The 21,799-nt window shown below is 40.0% G+C and overlaps 1 protein-coding gene and 1 non-coding gene across 3 annotated transcripts; both read left to right on the top strand.

The window, feature by feature from the left end:
* Window positions 1-458: 458 nt before the first annotated feature.
* On the top strand, window positions 459-11,923 carry OSTC (oligosaccharyltransferase complex non-catalytic subunit). Of its 2 annotated transcripts, XM_059171244.1 has the most exons (4): window positions 460-671; window positions 4,338-4,431; window positions 6,137-6,334; window positions 11,348-11,923. In XM_059171244.1, exons 1-4 carry the CDS (start codon window positions 533-535, stop codon window positions 11,364-11,366), a joined length of 450 nt encoding a protein of 149 aa, XP_059027227.1. In that variant the 5' UTR covers window positions 460-532; the 3' UTR covers window positions 11,367-11,923. The 2 variants fall into 2 exon arrangements, with proteins under 2 accessions (XP_059027234.1, XP_059027227.1); XM_059171251.1 differs by lacking the exon at window positions 6,137-6,334 and having other exon boundaries at window positions 459-671.
* On the top strand, window positions 7,417-7,524 carry LOC131822860 (U6 spliceosomal RNA). Its single transcript, XR_009350346.1, has one exon. It is a non-coding gene; the product is annotated as a U6 spliceosomal RNA (small nuclear RNA).
* Window positions 11,924-21,799: the final 9,876 nt, after the last annotated feature.

The raw sequence follows: 21,799 nt of genomic DNA, 5'->3' as shown, positions 1-21,799 counted from the left end.
CAGTAGTTATTACTGTCCCCGCAACTACATCGGGAAGTAAAAGTTCTGCAACTAGGGCTTTCTCAGACTCTTGAAAAAACCGCTAATAGAAAACGCAGAATTTTCCAAACGTTCCCATTCATCCTCCAGCTCTGGGAACCTAGAGCGCCCCCGTCCAATCAGCTTCTAAATCCCCCGCGCCGGCGAGTGGGCGGGGCTGCGAAGGATTCGGTCCCCACTGCTTCTCCGGCTGGGCCACGTCTGACGCCCTGCAGGTCCTTGAAGATACATAAATCACCTGCCTATTCATTGGCAATAACTGAGCTTCTCATTCAAATTTATGATTAACAAAGCTTAAAAATATATAGCTTAAAATCATGGTGTTTATCCTTTCTTCATAGTTTCTTCTTTTCCTTCTGGATAGACAAACGACCTTCCAGGGTGGCGGACCTGCAAGTCTCTTCCCGGCGCACGCGCGGGCGAGCGGGAGGGGCGGACCTATTTCCGGGTGGCGCGTGGGGCTGGAGGTCGAGAGAAACCCCGTGCCGCCACCATGGAGACTTTGTACCGCGTCCCGTTCTTAGTGCTCGAATGCCCCAACCTGAAGCTGAAGAAGCCGCCCTGGGTGCACATGCCGTCGGCGATGACGGTGTACGCTCTGGTGGTGGTGTCTTACTTCCTCATCACCGGAGGTAACTCGGGCTGGCTCGGCCCGGAGAGGCCCTGAGACGCAGAGAGCCGGCCCGCCCCGGAGGCGCGTCTATGCGGCTGGTTCTCAGCCCCGAGGGCAGCATTTCTGTGCTCTCGATCTCTTCAGAGGGTGGAGGGAATTTCTGGGGTCTCAAGGATTAACGCCCCAAAGGTTTTTCTGTCCTCACGCCCTGTTCTGTATTCTGAGAGGTCACTCTCATTGTTCTCACTGTTCTCACGCCCATTCCCTTTTCGCACCTCTAGCCTCTTAGCCTAGGGATCCGAATCAGACTTTATTTCTTAAACCTGTCTTGTTGCTCTTTATTGCCTGCCGTAAGTTTTTTGACAAAGATCCTGGAGGACTCTACTCTTGTCCGTTGTACTTTCATTTCCATGGTTGGTCAAGAGGGCTTGGGACTTCTCCCTTATCTTTGTCTACAGTCCCTGGACCCTTGGAAGAGACGTGACAGTCTTTAGGTTTGTTAGCTCACACCCAAGCGTCCGTTGTTGCTTTTTGCCCCAATCAAGAATAAATGCCAATGGAATTTTCCGAATCCACGGTTTTGATAAATATTTGGGATTGGAGTTAGATTTCGCAGAAGGTATTGTATTTCAAGAAGCAGAAGTTGAGAATTTAAACATTTAGGAAAATAGCAGTACTATTAAACACTCCAGAATGTCTTATCCTGTTTTGGGGGGGGGGGGTGTTTGTTTTCAAATAAAACGTTGCAAAAGGGGCGTTGTTTTGTATAGTGATGAGTTGGCAATCCGGCTACAATTTTCGAGCCACCACCCTTTCAAGCCACAGATTCACGATTTACTCGAGACTGTTCTACCGAACTGGCAAACTGAGAAGTGGAATACTTAATTTGGAAGTTATAAAATTGAAGCTTACAGATTAGGGACAGCAGAAGTGGCTCTGTTTTTAAGGGAATAGCCATAAACATCTTTATTTTCATAGATGTGAAAAGCATTGATGAATGATCCCTGAAAAGGGATGAATCTGAAACTATGACTATGAGAGCTTGGTACTAGAATGTGCCTCCCACTCCCAGTCCAGAATCATGATAGTTAACTTGTACTTTTTTAAGTAAAATACATTTGAATATTTTTTATATTGGTAAGATAACTATCCTAGCATTGCATTAGCATTAACATTTGGTCAGCACATTAATAGGTACTGTACTGAATAAATGAAATTTAAAATGCATGTGATTAAACAAAAATAATAGTCTTCATCTGCTTTGAGCTGCTAGTCTCTTTTTCCTAACCCTTACTCCCTTGGAGTCCAAACCTTTCTTAGAAGCCGCACAGTTTCCCTTCTGTCCACTTATTCCCTATTGATTGTGTCTGGGGAGATTCTCTGCTCCAACCCCAGGGGCAGATTGTAAAGAACACCTTTTAGTGGCCAAGGCCAGAGGTATCTCATACAAGGATTCGGTTTTGCCACTGGAAAAGAGTCTCTTCTAAAAACTGTGAGTGTACTTGTAGAAGTAAATGATACTTACTGCTGAGAAATACTCAGCAAACAATGCATTGAGCCCTTATTAAGTTCCAGGCACTAGGTACTGGGAACAGCAGTCAAGGAAACATAAGAATGCTGCTCTCCTGAAGCTTGTAATTGCATGGTTGAGACAGGTTAAACATCACAGAAATCTTATTCCACTGCATTATCTTTTCTGTTATAAATTACCCAAGATTCACTGAAGGGATAGAACAAGAAGTTATGAGAAAATAATGGGAGTTGGAACATCATTTATATTGGAGTGTGGTTAAGGAAATGACACCTTAACCAAAACCTGAAGAATTGGGGGAAAAAAAATACTGGGCAGAGGGAAAAGAATGGACAAATATGGAATCAAGAGATTGGTTAGGTAGGTTTGTAGTTGATTGAGTCTAACTAGGTTGGTGGCAGTAGAGATGGAGGAAAGTATAAGGAAATTTTGAGAGTTTGGAAGTAGATTCATTAGGTGTTGATGGATTGATTGGATGTATGGATTAATTGGAGAGAAGGAAGTAAGGAATCTTTGAGCATCTGACTAGATGGGATGGTCATTTTCTGAGATTGAAGAGTTGGAAGGTTTTTTGGTGGGGAATGGTGAACCAGAGGGCACTTCAGGATATGTAATAGGACAACTACAGTTAGTTGGCTATGTCAAGTTTGCAGCTATGAGTTTAGAATTGAGAAAAGAGTTCTCTGTTGAAATTGATTAATAATAGATTTTTTAAAATCCTCTCATAAGCCAGATACTGAAGAACAGAGAAAGTCTCTGTTCTTAAGGAGCTTACATCTAATTCTACGGGTGCTAACATTTGATAGGTATTGGCACATTGACCATCATTAATCATTAGTACATGGAATTAAAACCCTGGGAAGGGATGAGTTCCATTCAGGAGAGAATGTAGAAAAAGAGGACAGTGCATCAAGTCCTAAGGAACTCCCAACATTTAGTGGGTCTATACAACAGGATCTGTTAGAGATGTAGCAAGAAAGTATGGATAGGAGTATCACAAAAGCCAATTTTCCCCTAAAGAAGATGGATTTAGTAAACTGGATTGAGTGCCGCTGGGAAGCCTCCTAAGACAACTGAAAAATATCCATGGAATTTGGAGATCATTGGCAACTTTAGCAAGAGTAAGATCAGTGGAGGCGGGTGCCAGTTGAAGTGAGTTGAAGAATGAAGGGTAAATGATGAAAGGGAGAAAAGTTTACCATTCCCCCCTCCCCCCCAGAAGGCAGTCTGCATTGTTTCAAAAAGGAAGCATAGAAATAGGATGTTAACTAGGAGGGTCTGGAGTCCAGGGAAATTTGACATAGGGAAGGAGAGGTTGAAAGTTTAGGACGGAAGAAAGATGGCCAAAGGATCCAAGTCTGTGAGAAGGTGGAAAGGGATGGAGTACTGATAATTGCAGAAGGAATCTCACATTGTTAGAAGGTGGGACTCTTTCTTTCTTGTAGCTGGAAGGAAGGAAGGAAGGAAGGATGAATGCAGATACCAGTCTATAGACTTGGTAGTAGTGGAGAGTTTAGGGAATTCCTGTGTGATTGCTTGTTAGTCAAGGATGAGGGAGACACAGTCTTACTATGCTTAAGAAAAGCTGGAAGTGAGGTTGTTGGAGGATAGTAGAAAAGGTGAAGAGTAGATGCTGGCAATGGGAGATTGGGAAAACAATTGATTTTGATGGACATTAGTATTAATGAACAGAGTGACATCATGACCTAAGTGACGGACGTTAACATTAATGATCACGAGTCTCTAGTATTGTCTGCCTGCTGGTATGATTTTAAAATGTCTCCTTATTTTATATTTAAGCAAGAAAATTTCTCCAGTTAGCTCTCAATTGATAGAAACATATCCAAGCATATGTGGAACATTTTCTTGAACTAAAATACAGCCTTTAATATTAAATCTTCTTTATTGTGGAGTATTAGAAACAGTTACTGAATGAATTTATCAAACACCTGTTTTAGAGATAATCTGAAATATTGAGTTGAATTTTTGAATGGTGTATCTAAAGTTTAGGATATTAGCTGGGCTTCACTTGATTATCATAATATATCTCAGTAGTCTTGTTGAAATATAAATGATCCTTTAGAGACGTGAAAAGTCTAATCCTTTTTAAAAATTAGGAATCCATTCTAATCTATACTACTGTCTTTCATACAGGAATAATTTATGATGTTATTGTTGAACCTCCAAGTGTTGGTTCTATGACCGATGAACATGGACATCAGAGACCAGTAGCTTTCTTGGCCTACAGGTAACACTTAACTTTTTGAATGATTTGGTGGGAAGGAAGGTTGCTGGAGTATGGATATTTTTTAAAAATATATTGAAACCTGTGGGTCCATCTGCATTTAGATAGTAGCTAAAATGGCAGGAAGTAGGCAAGAATAGAAGTTGGTTACTTATTTATAGGACATAAAGTGTTTCAGTGATTGACATGATCATTTATTTAAAGAAAGGTATTGGTTTAAAATATACTTAGACTCTTCTGGGGAGCAGCACACTGTACATACCTGTTTATTTGTAAGTCATGTTCTATTGGAACTAGGCATGCCCATTTGTTTATATACTGTCTGTAGCTGCTTTCAAGCTACAGTGGAAAACGTGACACAAACCATGTGGCCAGCAAGCCTAAGACATGTACTGTCTGGCCATTTAAGGAAGAAATCTGGGGACCCCTGGATTATACTATCAAATAAAAAAATAATAATTTTGGACACTTGGGCACTCCATTTCAGTAAGGAAGCACCATTCTAGTGTGGTTTGGTTCATCTGAGCAGTGCTTATTGTATTGCTTTCTAAAATCCACTTGATAACTGTCTACCAAATATAGCTATATATTTGCATTTATACTTACTTTTATGGTATTCCTGCATAGAATATTCTGAAAAGATTACTGTGATTCTCCAGGAGTGGGAGAAATCTAGATGATAGGTGATCTTGATGATTGGGGAACCCTTCGTAGTGTTGTCATTGGCACTGTTTGAATTTTGAGCCTAGTGCCTGTACTGTGTTTTCAATTAAAGCAATTAGCTAACAAAAAATACATACTTCTGTAACAGATACCTATGTATAAATCATCCCTCTAACAGAAGAATTTGCTTTTTGGGAATCCATGAACTCAGAATTTTGAAAGCTCTGTTCCCAGAAAAATCAGATATACATATATATAAAAATTCACATATAATTCTAAGGGTTTATAGATTGTTGCAAATTTTTGTGGGGTTCATGGAGCCCTGGATAAGAACACTTGATTTTAAAATTTTCCCTTTGAGACAAGACATTTATTGATTGATTTTTTTTAAAAAGATTTATTTGTTTATTTTAGAGAGTAGGTGCATGCACACATGCGAGTTGGGGGAGGGGCAGGGAGAAAGGATCTTCAAGTAGATTCCCTGCTGATTGTGGAGCTCCATGCAGGGCTTGATTCCATGATCCATGAGATCATGACCTGAGCCAAAACCAAGATGCTTAACCAAATAGATGCTTAGCCACCTGAGCCACCCAGGTGCCCTAAGAGGTTTATAAATTCTCATAAAACTTCTAGAAACATTCCTAACCAATTCAGAATTTGAAATTTATAATAGAAATTTAAATGCCATAATTTTTAAAAGCTAAACAAAAGTTCTGGGTGAAGAGTTCATGTACATACACTGACTGGCTTTTTATGCTAGTAAAATCTCAGCATTGAATTTAAGTAGACAGTTGTGTTAGTTGAAGTTTTAAAACTTTATGAAGACACAGATTTATGTACCAAAACCAGTGTTTGATACATAATGGGCTAAATAAAAATAAATTTTGTTGACAAGAATACACAGAAGTGTGATAAAATAGTTTTAACAGTAAGAATAAAAAATTAACACAAAAATATTTTAGCAGAAATAGGAATTTCAGTCCAAAGACAAGTATTTTATTTTTCTGGGAATTTTCACTCACTGTTTTGCTGTGGTCTTTTTCAGAGTAAATGGACAATATATTATGGAAGGACTCGCATCCAGCTTCCTGTTTACAATGGGAGGTTTAGGTTTCATAATCTTGGACCGATCGAATGCACCAAACATTCCAAAACTCAATAGATTTCTTCTTCTATTCATTGGATTCGTCTGTGTCCTATTGAGTTTTTTCATGGCTAGAGTATTCATGAGAATGAAACTTCCGTAAGTTATTAAGTACTTTTTTTTTTTTTAAGATTTTATTTATTTATTTATTTGACAGAGAGAGATCACAAGTAGGCAGAGAGGCAGGCAGAGAGAGAGAGAGGAGGAAGCAGACTCCCCGCCGAGCAGAGAGCCCGATGCGGGACTTGATCCCAGGACCCTGAAATCATGACCTGAGCCGAAGGCAGCGGCTCAACCCACTGAGCCACCCAGGCTCCCTATTAAGTACTTTGTATAGTCAGCAATTTAACTTCTGTTGCAAGTTGGTAAAATAATGACTTGGATCATGTAAAATCATGGGTGATTTAATTTAACCTTCATTTAAACCAATGACATTTCTGAGAACCAAAGAAATTTGTGACTTGCTCGAGGTTATAGCTATGGTTAGTAGTAAAATTGAAATTAGTAGCAGGTATTTCTGAGTATTATCTCCATACTGTTATTTTGCTGTTACATCACTGACCACTGACTGGAGATACTGTTTCTTTAAATTGCTTTTTGGTTAATGTATAAAATATGGGATTCCGGTAGTAATAGTGATAGTAGGGAATATTTTCAAGACATTAATTATTGCTGCTCTCTGAATAATGATGTGAGGAAAACCCATTAAGCCTTGGACAAGAAGAGGGTTATTACCTCACCAAAAAGTTGGGAAAAGGATTTTATACGTGTGTATATTTGTGTGTGTGTGTGTATGTGCGCGTGAGAGAGAGAGAGATGGAGCTAAATACAGGATTTAAATTTTTAAGAGGAAGGAATTTATGTTTACAGGCCTGATAAGAACATTTTGTTTCAGAAAACATACAATACCTTTAGAACAAAAACAAATTGGTTTTATGACAGCTTTTATATTTACATTTGAGATCATTAATTTGAAATGTGGACAAGTCTGATCACATTTACCTATATTCTGATTTCACCTATAGATGAATTAGTAATTGCAGGAACCTTGACTAGACATACCATACAGAGATTAGCTCTTAGTAAACTCAATTTTTAGGGACTAGGTTAAACATCAAGTGTCAGTGATTTCTTAGAACTGATACTCCCTTATTATAAGAGACATTAAAAGGAAATACAGGGTGCTCGCTTCAGCAGCACATATACTAAAATTGGAACGATACAGAGAAAGATTAGCATGGCCCCTGCGCAAGGATAACACGCAAATTCGTGAAGCATTCCATATTTTAAAAAAACAAAACAAAAACCCCGGAAATACTGCAAGGTGTGTGGGTTTCATTTGTTCTGTGGCTTCACCTCTCCATTGTCTGTCACACATCTGGAGTAGAATGGGCATGCTTCCCCTAGGAAGTCAGTGGTACTTAATCCTTCAGTCATGTTCACATCTTAGCAGGGTGGGAGAAGAGAGTAGTCTTCTTTGTCAACTGAATGAATATCAGTGTATCCATGTAGTTCCCTCAGGCTCTTCTGCCAGTGGGTCTTATATTTGTCTGGGGGCAATAGTCTTGGGGTGCCCGGGTGGCTCAGTTGATTAAGTTTCTGCCTTTGGCTCAGCTCCTTGGATCGAGCCCCATATTGGGCTCCCTGCTCAGCAGGGTCTTCTCCCTCTCCATCTACCCCTCCCCCTTGCTTATGCTCTCTCTCTCTCTCTCTCTGGTAAATAAATGATATTGTTAAAAAATTAGTTTTGGCCATTGGCTAAATTGTATGAAGAAGTACGTACTTCAGCATCCTCTTTTTGTTCCTTTTTTCCCCTCCTCCGTTGAGAAAGGTACATTGGTATGGAAGAGGCTGAAATTTTCCATAGCAAAACAGGAAAAGAGGAGGCTCCCAGAGAGATCAAGAGGCCACTACAAATTAACCAAAACAGATGGAACTTTTGGAGGCATATAGCAGATCAGAAGTGGGCTGGTTTTGCCCATAGAACAAGATTTATTTTTATTCTGCCTTAAGCTGCTCATTCTTCTTTACTGTTTTAGGTCCTCTCCTTAGGATGTAAGTGCTGTTCTTTTTAACTCAGTCATTTGACTTGTAGGATAATAGAGCTATCTACTGCTTAAAAACGAAAGCTTTGGAAAGTGCTTAATACTCTGACTGCCTCCATTTTACTGTTTCAGTTATTTATGTAAATATTTGTCTTCTTGTCCCCATTTGTAGGCTGGCATCCAAGATTGCTGACTAAGTGAACAATAGGAAATAGGGTATACTCCCTTTATATATAATCTCCCAGGTGTAAATTTTATTCAGATCTAATCCAAACAGAACAGTGATCTAAATTGTAAATTGTCATGCAGCTAAATCTAGGATTGAGATTTTTAAGGGGAAGGAATTTACAGTTCCTTCTTTGATATGATTTCTCATCTGGACCTCCTAAAGCCTGGTTCCTTGGGTGCAGAGCTGGAAGAAACAATGGACAATTTTAGAAGAGAAAGGGAAGCAACAGTATTGCATTTTCTGGAATGTTTGAAGACCCCAAACAAGATGATGAGCCATGTCTGTAGGCCTACATGTTGCACACAGTAGGGCCGTGGTTAGTACCGCCAGTAAGGAGGGAATATAGCTTTTTTGCACACAAATGATCTTTGAAGTTCCAACATACATAAACAGTTTGATACCTAAGTGAAACAGCAATAGCAAAAAGACATTAAAACACGGCACTAACGGGATGCCTGGGTGGCTCAGTTGGTTAAGCATCTGCCTTCGGCTCAGGTCATGCTCCCAGCATCCTAGGATCGAGTCCCACATCGGGCTCCTTGCTCTGCGGGGAGCCTGCTTCTCCCTCTGACTCTGCCTGCCACTCTGTCTGCCTGTGCTTGCTCTCGCGCGCTCTCCCTCTCTCTCTGACAAATAAATAAATAAGTCTTTAAAAAAAAAACCAAAAACCCACTAACCAAGGGTGCTTTCGGATCAAATAAGTTGCTAGCATCTGAGGTAATTGATGGCTATGCCGCATAAGATTCATCACGATGACCTCCAGGGCTGAAGTCTTTGTTACAAAGAGTTTGATATCTTTAGTAAGAGAAACCTTTAAAAAGGGAAAAAAAACAATAGCAGTGAATTGGTACTGTTTTATATTGTTTAATTTATGCTTTTTTAGAGACCTGATGTCTCCCTTACAGATAAATTTTTACAAATCAAAGTATGGCTTTATTTGATGCCATATTTTTTTTTTTAAGATCTTATTTATTTATTTGACAGAGATCACAAGTAGGTAGAGAGGCAGGCAGAGAAAGAGGGGGAAGTAGGCTTTCTGCTGAACAGAGAGCCTGATGTGGGGCTCAATCCCAGGACCTGGGATCATGACCTGAGCCGAAGGCAGAGGCTTAAGCCATTGAGCCAACTAGGTGCCCCTGATGCCATATTTTTTATAGAAACATGGGCACTAATAAAATGAATGACTATTTCTTGACCATTTGCATATATGACAATACATTTAAAGTGAAAAATCAAATTTTGGTGCCTAATAGTTTTATGGTACTAGTACAGAGTTACAGAAAAACAGTTTTCATTTTGAAAATAAAATTCTTCTCATATAATTAAAAAGATAATGTATGTGGGATTGTGTGTGTGCATTAGGTACCTTTTAAATGTGCACAGGTTTAAAGAAATGAAATGATGTTTAGATACTGGGTGGGAGATGGTACAAATTTGTGCTTGGTTCTTCTGAAAAGTAATGGTCATTAGGTTCTCTAAAGTCTTCATTATTAGGGTTGTTTTTTGACCTAAAAGAATTGTAAAAATTAAAAAAATAAAAGATGGTGTGCTGTATCGTGCTGTGATGTCCTAAAATTAGGTAAAGTGTTTGGTTGGGAGTGGAGGAATAGGTTTCCACTTGTAGGCAAGTCTGTTATAAAGCTGTATAAAATAGTCTATTGAATGGATACTATGTAATTTGGGACCAAAAAAGCTTGTTTTATTTTCTCTTTATTTATTTTTAAAGATTTATTCATTTGAAAGAGAGATAGTAGGGGGAAGGGCAGAAGGAGAGGAAAGAGATTCTCAAGCAGACTCCGCGGTGACTGTGAGCCTCCTGGCGCTGGCAATTCCATGACCCTGAGATCATGACCTGAGCTGAAACCGATAGCTGGATGCTTAGCTGATTCAATCACCCAGCCACCCCTAAAACGGCCTGTTTTGGTCAGAGTGGAAAAAATCGCCTTTTTAGCAGTTTGAGCTGGTGTTTATTAAACCTGATGAGAAAAGCTAGGGAGCTCCCCTGTAAGTCCTAAGATCACAGGATCAGTTCAGTGAAGAAATTCTAAAGGAAGGGGGAATGAAAAATAAAAGTAAGAAAATAATAATACTTTACTCAATTAATGCCATTTAGGGACTAGGAGAATGCATATACATGATTTTTCCATGTAACTGAAATTTAGTTCTACATGTACTAAAACACTTTGACTCCTTTATGACAGGCTACTTTCTAAAGTGTTTGTTTTATTGCCTCTGTAACATTCACATTTGTATTTAGCAAATATTTATTATTTGATAACTGTTACTTGCTGGACAGTGAGCATGAAGCATAATTTTGCCTTCTTGACTCAGGGTCCTTTTAGGTTTAGACTTAATTAGATACAGCAGCACTTACCAGTTTTTAGTTGATTTCCTTAGTGTAACCTGCCATTTCTTCTTTTTATCATCTTTTACCTATTGTCATTTTCCTTTTCTTCCTCTTCTTGATTTTGTTGTTAATTCTATGATTTGAGGAGATTGATAACCTAGCTGCCATGCTTGCATTTTAAATCAGTCCTGGTTGAAGGAGAGCTTCATGGCCTGGCTTTTTACCTGCCCCGCAGGTGTGTAAGTGGCTTTTCATTTGCTTGCAGGTTTGGAGTTTATTGGTTTATAACTTTACCCTTTGAGGGGAAAGGGTAATGGAAGTGAAGCTCAGTAATGTAGTCATTTATTGGGGAGGCAAGATACAAAGTAAAAACCATAAGGAGGAGTCACACAATTATATTTTTAGATGGTCATTTGATTCATCATAAAATTTGGGCGCTTTGGAATTTGCTTCCTTTTCACTTTTTGTGTTTATAAATTTTATTCCTACAGAGGCTATCTGATGGGTTAAAAAAATGCCTTTTGAGAAGAAATCAGTGGATATTGGATTTGCTCCTGTTAATGAAGTTTTGAAGGCTGTACCAATCCTCTGATGTGAAATATGGGAAAAGAGCGAAGCAGCAGAAAAGAAGCATCTAGTGAAACTAGGAAGCATATTAAAGCTTGAACTAGAATGTCTGCTTGGTATCGAAGAGACAAGCTCATCACAGTATTTATTCCTGCTGGCCTATACTGACATATCAACGATGATAGGTGGCATTTTCTTAGTTTTTCATTTCTTAAAGAAAATATATTCTGTTTCTACAACTATAATATTGAATAAAGTGATTATTTTTTACAGCCCCCTTAACATTTTTTGGAGATGACATTTTCTGACTTTCAAAAATTAATGTAAAAGCAGGAAGCAAGATTCCATGAGCTGAGAACTCTGGACAGATCAGCTTTATGTATGGTGCTTTGCCTTTAAACAGAGTGTGTGACAGCACATTACTCAGATATGTATGCAGGACTGTTTCGTGCACAATAAGATCTATGAAAGGAGCAGAAATAAATAAGTTTTCTAATTAATACCTTTTGTATTTGTATTTTTATGAGACTGAACTGCCACCCACTGCACCAAGAAGGCCACTTATGTATGTGATTTAATTAACTGATAATACTAACTTTTTGGTCCATAATTATTCTTGTGACTCTCTTAAGCTACTGTTAGTAAGTTTAAGATCTCAAAATGTGATTGATAGGTTGTCTTGTGAGGTTGCAATTCTGTATCCCTATAAATATTCAAGCATGGGCTGCCATGTGTATGTCAGAGTTGTAAATGTGGTTGTGTGAGATGAAAATTTCCTTCAGGCATTCGTTTTCAGTAATTAACACAATTTTGGGCACATCTAAAAGGATCTCTACACCAGTCTGGTCTAGCCTTAATTTCTTGTAGCCAAGCCTTTTGGTTCTCCCTGTCTGGCTGTGAATGTCACTTCTTTGGTGGCTCTGTTCATTCTTATCCCAAAATGTTTAAGTTTACAGGAAAATTCTGTCAGGTGATTTTTTTCTAATTCCAAGATTGATTTATATGTAGTCATTCATAAGTTAAAAGATTCATTTATTCAAAAAGTTCTACGTACTTACTATATGTCAAGTGGCCCTGAGGACTATAAGGGTGAATAAGACAGATAAAGGCTCTGTTTCATATTCTGGTAGAGAAGCCAGATAAAAGATAGAAAATGCTTATAAAAAAAGATGCTTATGAAATGTCAGATACCAATAAACACCACAAACAAAAAGTTACTAGTCTACTGATGAGAGATGTGGGGAGAGAAGATGGTTTTACCTCAAGGCTCAGAAAAAGGAAAATAAGACCTGTATGTACTCACCAACTTTAAAAGGCTTGATTTGACTTTATTTCTTATTATTTGGCCATATTTTAAAACCTTGGTTAAACTAGATGGACAGAAGACGACAGGTGTTAGGACTGCAAAAGGCCTTTTCCTAAACAATGAAGTAGTGGACAGTTCCCATCAAACACCACAAGATGGCGCTACTGAGGTTTGGTGTGTTTTTGTCTCTGCTTTTAAGATTCAATCATAAAATAAATGTATCTTTACTGAATACAGTAAAATATATTTAAATATCTGCTAGTAAAAATTGCAAAGTTTTATGTGAAGAAAAAATCATTGTCTTGTACTGGTCTTAAAATGCTTTTGAGGATGCTAAAACTAAAATGGCATAGGCTGAAGGGAAAGCCTTTCAAGTAATACCATTATTAACACCAGCAGAGGTTAAGTAAATGAGAAAGAGACCAAACTAATAGGTTAGACTGGAAACAAACTAGTCTGATTTTATCCCAGTATTCTCCAGGAGTCAAAGCTAACTAACGTGGAATAAGTAGTGCAAAATGGTCCAGTGAGGCGTTCTAGGTAAACCATGGAACACTGCCATTCAGTGACTCAGAGCTGACAAAGTAGCTGTCAGTCCCATGGGAAGCTCCGTAGAAGAGACTGCCTTCAGAGCAGTTGGGTGGAAATGGCTAGCCCCCAGTGTCACCGCTGGGTCTTCAGCCCTAGGCCACCTGGAGATTAACAGGATCTTGGACACAGATCGTGTGAACCCTGACAAAGCCAACAACTGGAGGCTGTCACCTCTCCCTTTATCTTGCAGTTAGGCAGTGAGTTGGTCAAAGGGATCTGAGTAGCACACCTGTGGCCGATTCATAAAGGAAACCTTACAGGATTAAAATGAAAAGAAATCCTATGTATCTGGATAGTAAAAGAAATTGTACTCTGATTGTCATTACTTGAATTGGGAAGTGTGAGGTGACTTAGATTCTGAGTAAATGGTACATACCTGAAGTATGAAGTTGGAATAAAGATTTTTTTTCCCATTTTGCTAGTAAGTAAATTGAGATTCATTAGCAACACTGCTTGCCTCCACATAGAGACCACTTGTTTCCATTATGAGCTGCTATTTTCTGGTATAGAAGGTCAGAGTTTGAACATGGTAATAAGTCTACATTTGTTTATAAAAGAATTTATGCCAGATGCTGGGTTAGATCAATGTGAAGTTATATAAAAAATGAGTTACATAAAAAATACAAGCCCTTGCTAATGTGGAATTTATAATCTAGTGAGTGTGTACAAATTGGCCAATTCTCTGCTTATAGGAACACATGGGAAGAACACCTAAACCCAGATCTGGATTAAGGAAAGGCTTAATTTGTTGTTGGAACATTGGGCCTAAAAGTTTCAAATGCAAATACACTTTCCCCAAAACTTCTTTGTTTTTCCTTGTTTTACTTAACGTACAGTATTCTACTATGTACTAAGACTCTTAACAGCAAGTGAGAGAAAACCAGGCTGGAACAAAGGGTAATTGATCGGGGTACTAAAGTATCATGATACTCGAGACAGGGATGCTGCCAGGCATTAGGTGTGCCAGAATTGAGGATCTACTACTATAAGGACTTGTGTTGATTTCTGACATATTCTATGATCTATCTGCTCCAGGCTTTTCTCTATATAAAACTGGTCACTTATATTCCTCTAGTTCAGAGTGGTGGGAATCACATTTGTCAGCCTACCTCGATCATTACACTTGAAAGCTTCAGCCACTCTAGAAGACATTTACTTGATTCAGTGAGTTCTTTTAAGGGTGCCTCTTTCGCTGGAAACCCTACCTTTTCCCTCATCTTTGACCAGCCCTTCCTGCCCCAGGACTGCTGCTCCCAGTTGACTAGCTGCCTCTTTGCAAGATTATCCAAGTCCAGTTGTTATTAAGTTAGTTCATATTATTTGTTATAAATTATGTGAGAATTCAAGTCCTAATTTCATTGTCCATGATGAGATGTCCTCTAGCTTATGTTGAACCTGCCAATGATGGAAATCTTTTTTACCTGTCAAGGCAGGCCACTCCATTTTCAGATCTCTCTCTCTCTTTCCTTTTCTTTTTTTAATTGAAGGGTGGGGAGAGAAAGAAGAGGTGGCGATGAGGGGCAGAAGGAGAGAGGCACTCTTAAGCAGGCTCCATGCCCAGCACATATGCCTGGAATGGTACTCATTCCCCAACCTTGAGGTAATGACCTGAGCTGAATCAAGAGTTGGACTCTTAACTGAGCCACTCTCAGATCTCCTTGTCTTTTATTTTATTTTATTTTTTTTTAAGACTTTTTATTTATTTGACAGAGAGACCACAAGTAGGCAGAGCAGCAGGCAGAGAGAGAAGGGGAAGCAGGCTCCCCACTGAGCAGAGAGCCCGATGGGGGCCTAAATCCCAGGACCCTGAGATCATGACCTGAGCTGAAGGCAGAGGCTTAGCCTACTGAGCCACCCAGGTGCCCCAGATCTCTTTGTCTTTTAGAAAGCTATCTTCTGGTTTACTTTAGTTCATTGGTTTCAGGCCCACCACTGCTCATGTCTGCATCTAGGGATATGTAACTGTACTGTAATGACAGCCAACAGTTCAAATGTTGAAACTCTTAGAAGCCTTCTTTTTTTTTTTTTTTTTTTTCCAGGCCTACCGTTACTAGCTTTTCAGGTTCGGAAATGTGCGGTCTGGTTCCTTTAGGGTCACTCCTCTCACCACACTCTAGGTTGTTCATATTCCTTCAAAAATACGTTCCCTGAAAGACGATGTACTGCTTTGGGGGTTCTTAGATGGCCATAGCCATTTTGGTGGCTACATCTCATAAGCTGTATTAATTATCAGGGCTTCCACAGTGGTTAGTATGGAACTCGATGGACGATACCATGAGTTCTCGGAAGCTCAGCTGGGGGGTCAAGTCAGAGGTGGATTCATATTTCAGCTCTGCCAGTTACCAGCTATGTCACCATAGCCAAGTTACCTACATTCTCCGAGCCTCCTCTTCTTCTTAAGATAAGGATAGCAATACCCACCTTATAGGAATGTTCTGAGAATTAAATGAGATAATGCACAGCATCTGGAACCTCTCAGGAGCTCTGGAAATGTTAAGTCTGTACTTACCTTTAGTCATTTTCCCTTCATACCACGAGGTTTTATTGAACGCGTGATTGTACGTTCTCCTCCCTGGGGAATGGGAGTGGTGGACACGCGCACACACAGGCACGTGTGCTCCATCGAACTGAACCAATGTCCGCTTTTTACGTCCACCTAAATAAGGCCTTCTTACCACTTACCTCACATCCGTCGCGGGGTGGAAACAGTTGCCAGCTCGCGGGCAGCGTGACGCCGCCATCTTCTAAAGGCCAAGGAGCTGTCTTTGGTTAGCGGAGGGTGTCGCCTCTTCCTAAAGTCCGTTTCTTCAGACGGGACCTGACGAGGACGCGCCGTCACACACGCCACTCAGTGCTTATGTTGGCAATCGCTCCACCTCAGAAAAACGGTTGTTCTCTTGGCCGCAGAGTGTGGGCGCCAGCCTAAACACGGAGCACTCCAGGTCTGACCCGTTTCAGACGTTGGAACAGCTGGAACTCAGAGTCCCCCCTGGACTGTTGTACTGTTTTAACGGAGATGATAGGAAATTAGCTAACAATTTTAAGCCCGGAGAGCTCACGCCGGACTGCATCTTTTCACATAACACTTTATATTTGGATAACATGTAAACGGTACCCTCGCGTCTGTTACCACATTTGAGTGAGAAGGAGGACCCCCAACTGTCGTCTGGGTCTCTTAGTGTCATGAAAAGAAATGGGCTGTCAGCAAGGGCCGGGACCGAGCTGAGTATTTGAGCCATAGTATTTCCAATCCTTAACCGCAGTTCAGTCTAGTGAAGAGTGCGTCTCCATTTCCCCGGATCAGCTGGGCTGGAACTGAAGCGTGCCTTGCTCTAAATCTCGCATACTTTCTGCTAGGACATCATATACGTTTCATCCTATAATCTAATGTATCGTTTTCAAAGTCGGTGTCTGCTCCGATGGTGGAGGTCAGGATGGTGGTTTGCCTTGAGAAGTGGGGCGGGGACAGGAGGGGGTGGGGGTCTCTGCCTGGGTTGCTGCTAATGTTCTTTCCCGATCTGGGCCCCACGTGGTAAGGAATGTGCACTTTGGGAAAATGAATTGAGCTGTAGGCCTAGGATCTGTGTACCTTATGAACATTATATTTTTTAAAAGGTTGTTTTTTTTTTTTTTTTTACATCCTGGTTTTCTTCTGAAAGCGAGCTCTTTACTTATCCCTGGACTCTAACATTGTGCTTGTTTGTTACAGTGAACAAATATAGCTTGTGGGCATTTTGGTCATTTACTGTGGATAAGTGAGTGCTAAATAAACAGAATTAAGGGAAATTATTGCTTCCTTTTTTTTTTTTTTTTTTAAGGATTTTATTTATTTATTTGAGAGAGAGAGTGAAAGAGCATGAGAAGGGAGAAAGTCAGAAGGAGAAGCAGACTCCCCATGGAGCTGGGAGCCCAATGCAGGACTTGATCCTGGCACTCCAGGATCATGAGCTGAGCCAAAGGCAGTCACTTAACCAACTGAGCCATCCAGGCATCTGGGAAATTATTGCTTCTAAGAGTGCTGCTCAATGTTTTTGGGTCATAGACCAGTTGAGAATCTCATTAAAATTAGAATAAAAAGTAAAAATCAAAGCATATACATTCTATGTCAGGCACTTTATATGGTTTTCTCTTACCTGCACCCCACACTGTGAGGTGGGCATTATTCTTTTTTTATAGATACAGGAATCAAATCTCAGAGTCATAAAGCAACTTGACCAAGATTACACACTAAGGAATATTTAATACAAGATTCAAACCCAAGTTTACCTGCCTCTCAAATCCATTCCCTTACCTACTGCACTGCTTACCTCTAGATACTCTTGCCAAAAGAATGGACTCTTCCCTCTCTTCCACCCCCTCCAATACACACACACAGACACACACACACACTGTCATCTGTTATTTCAGGAAGCTCAAAAACCTGAAGTACATCATCTTTAGACAGAGTAAGAATCAATTTAAGAAAACTTTCAGGCTGGGAAATAGGACAGAAAAAACTTATAAACAAAGAACTATGGTCTAGGACCATGGAAAAACACTCAGATCATTAATTTGATGAGGTTGTGGTTTTGATATCTTATATTTTTTATTTCCCCCATAAAGCTCGATTCATGTAATTTTTCATGTTAACCTTTTATTATATAATATGTAATATATTCAAAGGAATATATGAAACAGACATGTAAATTGAGAAGCGTAATAAAATGAACAAAGTCCCAAGAACCCATAACCCAACACAAACATGAAAATATTTCCAATACCACAGGTCTTGTCTTTATATTTTCTCTTATCCAGTCCCGTGCCTTCCCTCTAGAGGTATCCATTGCTATGAATTTGGTGCTTATCACTTCTTTGCTTTTTAAAATATACCACATATGTGTAACTATTTAAGTAATAAAGCATACAGTTTTGCTTGCTATTGGGTTACTGCTTACCACATAGATAATATTCACTATGTTCGTAATTTAAAAAATATTTTCAGTTTTATGAAATTTGATTGTCAGACCTTTCCGGTAAAATAAAGTTTTCATCATTATGCAGTGACTCTTTTTGTATTTGATAATGATTTTTTTTGGTCTCAAAATCTGTATAGTCTGTAGCTATAGAGGGAGTTGAGTAGCTAACTCAACTCTCTGCAGGTTAGAATTTGCCATATATCTTTTTAAATCATTTTCACTCTTTATATAGATATTTATATTTTGTATATAAATATATATCACTATATATTTATATATAAATATATTTATATTTTCTTTCACTCTTTATACTCTCTGTTCTTACATATGTTTTAGGTGTGTCTCCTGTGTGTATCATGAAACATCATGTATTTATGTTTTACTCTGACAACCTTTTTCTTTTAATGAGTGACTTTATTATTTTCAGGAATGGTGATGATTACATATTTAGACTTTACTGTATCTCTTCACTTGTCCTATTTGTCTCATTTTTTTTCAATGCTCCCTTTTCCTCCTCTCTTACCTTTCTTGAGTTGATGGAATTTTTTTTTTTAAATCCTTAAATGGCAGACTGTAGTTTCCAATGATAGCTGTGACAATACTCTGGTCTCACTTGTTTTGTGCAGAGTAACCTTGCCACTCCCCATGAAATGGTAGAGATGATGTCTTCAGCTTGCAAATTTGCCAGCCCCATGACCCCATGGTGACCCCGTGACCCCGTGCCAACCCTGTGACTCTGTGCGAACCCCTGACCCCATGTTGGCTTTGGCCAACAGAACGTGCCAGAAGAGACCATGCCGGTGCCAGATATGCTTTATAAGTGGCTTGGCAGCTTCTGTTTCCCCCCTCTTAGCATGCTCACTCTTGGGGTATTTCCTCTTGGAACCCAGCTGCAAGATCATGAGAAGCCCAAACCCTCAGTAAAACCCCGTGTGGCTGCTCTGTCTTACTCCAACTGAGCTCCAAGCCGGTGGCCACCACCAACTGCTAGTCCCATGAGTGAGCTCTGGTGGCCATGCAGCCCCAGCTGCCATCTAGCAGGGCACTTGTGAGGGACACAGACAGGAAGAACTGCCCCCTGAGCCCATTTGGCCTAGGAAACCTTGGGATATGTTAATAAACTGTTGCTTTTAGGCACGAGGTTTTAGGGTGGCATTTTATGCAGCAGTAGATAACTGGGATGCAAACGTGGCCTTGGCTATGGGATTGATTGATGGGTGGAAACTGATAGAGTCCTGAGGAGTTGGAGAAAGCAAGCTAGGAGGGTTTAGAGAATACCATCAATGACTGTTGACAGGTCCTCAGGGAAGTGCTGGTGGGGGCTGAAGACAGTGAGGAAAGGGACCTTGGTGGCTGAAGAAAAGTGACGAGTGCTACGTAAAGTTTACTAACGTGTAAAATAGAAAAGGCACCTAAGACAATCATGAATCCCATGGAGAGATTTCCAGGCAGAAAATTGCCAAGTGTCAGTTGGGTTCTTCTAGCTGCAATATAATGACACGTGAGAAGAGAGAAAGAAACCAGAGAAGGAGTTGTCTTTTTGAGTTAGAGTGATAGCAAGTCCAGGTAGCAAATAAAAGCTTGTGTTTTTATATATTTATTTTTTAGAGAAGGGGAGAGAGAGAGGGAGAGGGAGAATTCCAAGAAGGCTCCATGCCCAGCACAGAGCCCGACACAGGGCTCCATCCCACAACCCTGAAATCACGACCCGAGCTGATATCAAGAGTCAGATGCTTAACCAGCTGAATTACTCAGGTGCTCCAAAAGCTTGTGTTTTAAAAACACAGTTTATCCAAGAAACATTCCTCATTTAACCTCTTTAAAAGACTTTGTGCTAAACTGATGGTTAAAGTGTAGTTTCTAGTACTCCTTCACAACTCTTAGTTGTATTATACATTTTCTTTTTTTTTGAAATATTTTATTTATTTATTTGATACGGGGAGAGAGAGAGAGAGAGACAGTGAAAGCAGGAACACAAGGGGGTAGGGGGATGGGAGAGGGAGAAGTAGGCTTCCTGCCTAGCAGGCAGTCCCATGTGGGGCTCCATCCCAGGATCCTGGGATCATGACCTGAGCCAAAGGCAGACACTTAATGACTGAGCCACCCAAGCGCCCCTGTGTTACACATTTTCAAGGTACAAAGCTGTTGGGCATGTAGGAAACTATCCTTACTTTACAGTGTTGATATAAGCAAAACCTGCAGCCATCCTTTCTTCTCCTACAATTCTGGGGCTCCTGCTATGTGCCTACTGATCTGCTTTAGACAGGTGGTCTCTCCTCCGCCTAGTGGAGTATTATGACTCAGGATTTAAGGATGAAGGATATGAAGCCAGAGAGCTAAATATCTCCACCAAGAAACAGCTAGTAGAGATGGAAACTCGATTCAAACATTATTTTGACTCCAAGTCAAAAGTCCTCCTTTACTTTTTTCTCTGAGAAGAGCAGGGAGCAGTCCAAACACCAAAAAGCATCTGCCATGTGGATTATTTTCACCTTATCGAATCCCACACTTGCGGTCTCTCGCAGTCAGTGTATTTTATTTTATTTTATTTTATTTTTTTAAAGATTTTATTTATTTATTTGACAGAGAGAAATCACAAGTAGATGGAGAGGCAGGCAGAGAGAGAGAGAGGGAAGCAGGCTCTCCGCCGAGCAGAGAGCCCGATGCGGGACTCGATCCCAGGACTCTGAGATCATGACCTGAGCCGAAGGCAGCGGCTTAACCCACTGAGCCACCCAGGCGCCCGCAGTCAGTGTATTTTAGACTACCTATATGTCAACCATGATTTCAACAAATTATCTGACTTTCTCCATTTCTTCCAGTTAGGAATATACCAGTAGTATAATAGTTGTCTTCATTGTAAAAGGTTTGGGTCAAATGACCTGCAAAGCCTCTTTCACTATGGATCCTCTCTTCATCTTTTCTAATTTTCCAAGGCATGGGTTTTCTCAGCAGTGTCTGCGGAGCTACAGAAGAATTCCATCTGACCAGCAGAGGGAGCTCTTGATAATTGAATAGAAGACGCATTTATTGTGTGTCTACTGTAGGCGGCCTGCTCTAGGCCGAAGCCCAATCCTGAGACTGCCTCCAATTTATACTATCTGTTCTATCTCTAGCAGGCCTGTCTCAAAGTATTGATTTTACATATGGTGAAGGTTTAAAAACACACACACTATTTAACCAAGAAAAAGCTGCCTGTGAAAAACAGTAGTGAGACCTCTCCTAATGCTTCAGTGCCTGACTTGAGGCCCAGTTAGTTAAGTGACCCTGGGAGTCCTTGACTCCTTAGTGATGGATCTGACAAGTCAGATGCCTCTTAGGATCTCAGGAGCTGGAAACAGCATCTTCTTAAGGCTGCTGTGATCATAAGTGGCATACAGAAGCCAAAGAGAGTTCAAGAATATTTTCAATTTATATATACATTTTCAACGCTAAATACCTTTTATCTATACATTGATACAAATACTAACATCATCATTTTAAGGTATCAACTAAATGATGTTTCAAAACAGGAAGTGTAAAAT

This window comes from Mustela lutreola, chromosome 1 (genome assembly GCF_030435805.1).
Source record: "Mustela lutreola isolate mMusLut2 chromosome 1, mMusLut2.pri, whole genome shotgun sequence".
Lineage (NCBI taxonomy): Eukaryota > Metazoa > Chordata > Mammalia > Carnivora > Mustelidae > Mustela > Mustela lutreola.
This window is presented reverse-complemented; position numbering and strand designations above follow the sequence as displayed.

Bases quoted from the DNA above. Each gene is read 5' to 3' on its own strand.
- OSTC (XM_059171244.1), top strand. From the start codon at position 533: ATGGAGACTTTGTACCGCGTCCCGTTCTTAGTGCTCGAATGCCCCAAC. The intron at 672-4,337 runs GTAACTCGGGCT...TCTTTCATACAG, and splicing joins TTACTTCCTCATCACCGGAG to GAATAATTTATGATGTTATT. The intron at 4,432-6,136 runs GTAACACTTAAC...GGTCTTTTTCAG, and splicing joins GTAGCTTTCTTGGCCTACAG to AGTAAATGGACAATATATTA.